The following is a 6,000-nucleotide window of genomic DNA, read 5'->3' as shown; positions in this document are numbered from 1 at the left end:
GGTGGTCTGCGTGGAGCGGGGAGTTGGACTCGATGGTCCTTGTGGACCCCTTCCAACTCACGACGTGTTGTGATTCTGCGGCCATGGGGAAAACGCGCGGAACGCAAAATCAAAGGCGGCAACTCAGACGCCTGTTCTTTAAAACGTCTAATTGATGTGGAGAACCGCAGCCAAGACGCTTCCTCTCCCCGACTTCTGTCCCCCTTCCCACAGCGACACACAGCACCACCGTACCTGCCCAGGACCACACGGCAGCACTCGGACCGCCCCAACACCGTCGGCGACCTCCCCCCTCCCACTCCCCCACGCACCCTCCCGCGCCCCGACCCGCCCCCGCCCGGCGGCGGACACCCCCCGGGCCGCCCCTCCAACCCGCCCTCCACCCCTCCCGGCGGCGGCAGCGCGGGAGTCCCCACCTCCCGACCCCTCCTCCTCCCTCTGCAAGGGGAAATATGAAGCGGAGCCGCCGCCGCGCTTCGTGGATACGGGTGACGACGCGGCGACCGGAGCCCGAGCTCACGAGCGAGGAACGGGTTTCCAAAGGAGAGGCGGTGTGTCCCGGCCGCGCTGCCGCCCCGCCAGCCTCCCGCCCCCTAGCGCCGGCCATGGGCTGCCCGGCGCGGCGCTGAGCGCGGCACGGCCCGCTGTGCGCGGTGGCGGCCCCGGCACGGAGCGCGGAGATGTCCGTCCCGTACGGCAGCCTGATGCGGTACCTGTTCCCGGCCCTGCTGCTGCACGGTGAGTGCGGGGAGCCCGGCGGCTCCGCGGGCGGGGACGGGGCGCGGGTGGTGTTCTCGTCCTGCGGAGTGGGTCCGGCTGAGGGGTAGGAGCGCAGCCGCGCGGACCTCGCCCGCTTCGCCTCGTTGGTGAATAAAACTTGGGAGCGGCGAGGTGCGGAGAAGCCATAGGGAGAGCTGCCGTGCCTCTGTCCTGCTCGGCTGGGCACCTTGCGTGCCCGTGGCTTTGGGACGGAGCGGCTGGACGGGCAGCTGGCTCGGCGACGTGTCGGGCGTTGCCAGGAGATGGTCCGACCCTGCCGGACCCTGCCTCACCTGCGGCCGAGAAGGAAGTTTGCGGCCGGGAAGTGCTTGCTGCGGCATTTGCCGGCATCGGGCAGCGGGGGCTCGGGATGACACCGCCCGCTGTTCTGCTAAGCCACGGACTGACGTGTCTCTGAAACCCCAGGCAGGCAGAAGTTTGGTGCCTTATGTATTTAAACTTGTGTGTGCTGCGTGCATCCAGCTCGTTTGTCTAGAATCCTGATGTTCTTCAAGAGCAGCTTCTGAAAGGGAGGTTATTTAATTAGCTGCTTCGGTATGTCTCATATTTGGCAGCCAGATTTGAGAGATCCAGGCGAGGTGTCGTTCTCCAAGAGTGAGTCAAACTCCTCAAGTCACAGCATCGTTTTGAAGCACATACTTAACTCGAGAGTACTTTGTAGCATCCAGACTTCTTCACTTCAATTTCGTAGGACCCTGAGCTGGCTTGTAAAAAGAGGAATTTGCTTTAGCTGTTAGAATGCAAGTAACCTACATGGATTCGGGGTGAGATCTGTGAGCGGGGATAAGGGTTTCAGAGCTATTCCTGGGATTGATTTTGTGAAGCGGGGATTGCCTCTCTGTGTTTGTACAAGTGCTAAGCACACAGATGGTATTCAATAAATAATAAAGAGCATGGACTTCTGATTGTGTATTTTGTTTCGAGAGACAAAGAGCAAAAGATCTTGTTCCCCAGGAGGGGGCTTTATACCCTTCTCACAGCTCAGCAATGAAATCTAGAGAGAGCATAAATGTGTTTAGTTAAGCCAGACCCGCTGGGACGCCAAAGGTGTTTCTTAAAACTTTTGTGATCCGAGATGTAAGAGTGAAAATGGGAGGCTTGGAGTTAGAGGGTAAGGAGAGGAGGTGTAATTACAGGGTTGGACTCCCCGGCTCATCTGCTTGGAATTACAGAGCAGTGCTGAACCCTGGCTGGAGCGGGAAACAAATCAAGGCTGATGATCAGATCAAAAAAGCAGCTGCCAAAAGAGCATGAAGTAGGAAAATAGTCTATTTTTTCCATCTGTGGTTACATTTCACCAAATAAAGTATACCTGTATTCCTGCAGAACGGTGCAGCTCAGTGGCTTGTGTGTAAACATCCACACCTCAGCGAAGTATCAGTGCGCAGTTTGGATCTGAGCTTCAAGCGTGGGGAAGTTGCCACCTTTAAAAGCTTGCAAATGCCATTGGTGTCATACTGAAGTTCAGCCAGTCTATATGTGCCTGTTAGCTTTAACTTGGCCTGGAGCTTTCTCTGTGTGCCATGGAGTCAGTAGGAGCATCCTTCAGCCAGTGGCCAGCCTGAGCTGGTGATGTGTAAGAACAACCAGCAGTCCCAGGGGATTGCAGTGCTAAGCCTCCTTACACCATGTCATGTTGTCCACAACGTTTCTATTGCACCTGGCAAATTAAGGGTTAAAAATGAGCAAGAGGGTGTGTGTTTGTGTGTGTGTATTTAGGGTTTAAAGCTTTATAAAGCAAGTTAGAATGTCCTGTAAGACTAAAGCTTATGCTTTCATTATGTTAAGAAATGCCTACTTTAACGTTGCTGAATTACTATTTGGAAAAAACTTGTGTTCCTTAGTCAAAATAAAACCTGTGCAATATCACAAGAGGTTTGCAGCTGGAAGTTGTCCATTATCGCTGTTTTCTTTGCTTAGAGAGAAAGCCACAGAAGTTTCAGATGTCAAAAGCTAAGATCGTTCTGCTCCAGAAAACCTGATTAATAAGAGTCACCTCCAAGAGGGTTCAAAACAAATTTGGCTAATTTCTTTTGGAAACTTAAACTTTTTTGTTTTGTTTTGTTTTTAACAAGTACAGATGCTAAGAAGAAACTTTAGCTTATTTCTGATTATGTTACTGCTGGAATGGTGAATTAGAAACCCTAACTAAAACAATTTGTTGATAACATCATGGAAATAGCCCTAATAAAGATGAAGACAAGACTGCTGGGCTTTTCAGAGTAAAACTGTTTATGCTTTTAAAAGTTCACAGGCAATTTTGTTTAAATTAGTGTTTAAATTCAAAAGCTGTTTATGGAAAATAAGAAAGTGTATACGATGTAAATACCCACGTCTGTAAAATGGGCCAAAATTGCACTCTGTGCTGGAGGCACATGAGATCAGTTCCCTCTGTAACATGCTTCATTTGGCAATCTGGAAGACAATGAATAAAAGAGTAAAAGGGGGGGTTGGCAGGGAGAGATAGACTCGGTTTTATTCACAATTTCATCGGCGTAAATTCAGTTTCACCCATCCTCTGTAGCTTGGCTGTGGGCTTGCAATGGGAGAAGATGGTGGTGGTGAGCAATCTCTGCGCTCTGTAGTGTGTGTAGGAGACAGGCTGGTGAGCGATGGAGCCCAAAACTAGCACGCAGCATGCTGATGGCAAGTATGCCCAGCATTTTAGAAGAGCAGTGTTTTATTTATGGACACAGTGCTGTAAGTAGGGCTGCTGGGGGGTGCGATGGCCCATGGCAAGTTGGTTAGCGCTGTCTTTGGATGGACGCAAGGCCCACCTGAACAAACAGCAGCGCCGTGTGTGGAGGACGGGCCGTGGCCTGCAGGCCGCACAGCAGTGTGCAGATGTCCGTGATGGAGACCAGATGTCAGCTTCAAAGGGGGTGAGACCCAACTACTGTCGAGATTGGATTGCACTTCGGCACAGGGCTGCCCCGCGTGGAGGTGCTCTTTAATTAACCCCTTGTGGCTCTGGAGGAAAGCATTCCCACTGGGCAGAGGTGGCTTTACTCTTGGCATCAGGAGCTGCAGGTATCTGAATTAGCAGCCAGGCTTACACTTAGCAGAGCATCCCAGCTACATAGCTGCTCAGTGCTGGTTCATCTGGTCTCCTCCAAGCGAGGACAGAGCTGTAAGACAGCAGAGTCTAAGCCTGAGGCAGCTAGCCTTGAGGAGCTTCTTTCTAGCTCCGCCATCTAAGGACACCTTATCTCCCTTCAGGCTCTTTCATGCTCTGCAGTGCTTCTTTCCGGTCCGTGAGGGCGTGAGGCTCTTTGGCAGCTGTGCCTGCAAGCCCTGCGTGCACAGGAACATCAGCGGATACCTGTTAAGGGAAATCATTGTCCTGTCTGCTTTTATGACCAGGAAATTCAGCTTTCCTTTCCCGGCCCCTTTGTTCACAGCAGCTAATTTAGGTCCTGATCCTGTGAGAGGACTGTTTGAAGTTCTGAGCATGGGGAAAACACTGATAAACACAGACAGTGGCTTAGTAACAGGACATTATATTCCCCACTGTAATTACACAAGTTTGCACTGCAGCCGAAGGCCTGTCACGGGCATTATCTAGCACTCTCCCACATCAAGAAAGAGAGTAATCCAAATGTGTATTTATTTAATTGTGCAGGGCGACTGCCCAGATAAGGAGAGCTATAAACTTAATCCTGCCAATTATCCTTTATCTGTGGTAAAGTTTTTAATGTTTCAAACAAGTTTGAACTTGAAAAGGGCTTGAAGCAGAGCTGCAGCCTGCATGTTCAAATGTCATTATGTGTTTTGCACTTGGACTACCACCTCAGATTGTTTTAATTTGTAGCAGAATGGTGCTCTTCTGGACTTTACAGGGCTGCAAATGAAAGACCAAGCGGTTCCTCCTGAGCAATCCCAACCTAAACCCAGTTTTTAGCCCTACTTTTCATTAACATTTATCCTCCCATTGAGTTTGCTGAAGGTGTAGTAGCTAGAAGCCCGTGTTTTGAAGTGCTCCACTTGGCTATATTTGAAGCTGTAGTTTCCTTTCTGGTAGAGGCGTTTGTTAATTAAACTGATTTAAATCTAAAGTTTAACCTTTAAGATTATTCGAGCTATACTTTTGCAATCTTGCAAAGCTGAGAACAGAATTTGCCCGTGGTGTCTAGATATGAATTAAAAGATTAGAGTTTGTGCTCAAGCACAACATTACTTATCATTATCAATGGCGCAATTCTACATTATTTGCATACTATTTTTCCAAAAACTGAGCCATTGAGTATAGAAGCTCACAGTTTTTCACAGAAAAGTTCGTGAAAAGCTTTTTGTGAGCAACTTCTGAAACGCATCTGGGTAACCAGCTGCCAGCACATCACCCTTTGGAGATTGGTATTTCACTCGCAGCTACGTGCAGAAATCTTTGAAGAACTTGAAAGTAACACATCTTACCTTCCAATTATTTTTATCTGCAGTGGTTGTTCCCACATCAGATAGAGGTTTATGGGTGAACCCCAGAGCTTGAAGCCCCCGCCTTATCAACACCTGGTGCAGTGGGTGCTGCCAGCTATGCATTCTCACCTGGCAGCTGCCCACACCTCGCTTTCCCACTCTGATGGTTGTTGGCTCTACCTCTGTAATGCTTGATCTATGAGGTGCTGAAGGGGATTCCCAGCTGGGAGATGGAGCTGCAGCGCCTTGTGTACTGTCTTCGATTTAAACCTTGGTGCTAAAGCTGTACTGTGATCTGTGCTGCTGGGTCTTGATTATGAAAGCGAAGCTGGTTATCAATGCATCAGAAAAATGCATTTGTTCTTTGTTTTGCTTTTCTAGGAGGCGTTTTTAATGGGCTATGGAATTTTCTTACTTCTTTTGGACTTGCTGCTGTGAATAGGCAGCCACCACCAGGAGAGTGATACAATCTTATGGCTTGTGGTCATCATGTAGCTACAGGAAGTGTTAACCAGAGGCTTCACAAAAATGCTGCCATTAGCACCATGCAAGGAATGGGTTTTAAGTCTGTCACACTTTTGAATGATTAGATGGTGGACTGTCTTTTATGAATGTGCGAGATCCCTTCATTTCACATTAAAAAAAAAAAATACAATTAAACTAAAAATGTCAGACCTTGAGTCTGAAATATGTGACTTATCATGTTGGTTCTGAACCCTATCATCTGCCTGTGCTATAGGGAATAGCAGAGCTGGATCCTTCTGAATGAAAGTAGTGGCTCCAAGTATGTTGCAACCATGCTTGGGC

The 6,000-nt window shown here is 49.1% G+C and overlaps 1 protein-coding gene across 1 annotated transcript in view; it reads left to right on the top strand.

Moving 5' to 3' along the window:
• The first annotated feature begins 429 nt into the window (after nucleotides 1-429).
• Nucleotides 430-6,000, top strand: part of APCDD1 (APC down-regulated 1) — a 29,461-nt gene continuing 23,890 nt past the window's right edge. Inside the window, exon 1 of the mRNA XM_072330204.1 lies at nucleotides 430-738. Coding sequence (XP_072186305.1) covers nucleotides 681-738 — 58 coding nt within the window. The 5' untranslated portion in view covers nucleotides 430-680. The remainder of the gene's footprint in view (nucleotides 739-6,000) is intronic.

The sequence above is a fragment of the Excalfactoria chinensis genome, chromosome 2, assembly GCF_039878825.1.
Source record: "Excalfactoria chinensis isolate bCotChi1 chromosome 2, bCotChi1.hap2, whole genome shotgun sequence".
Taxonomy (NCBI): domain Eukaryota; kingdom Metazoa; phylum Chordata; class Aves; order Galliformes; family Phasianidae; genus Excalfactoria; species Excalfactoria chinensis.
This window is presented reverse-complemented; position numbering and strand designations above follow the sequence as displayed.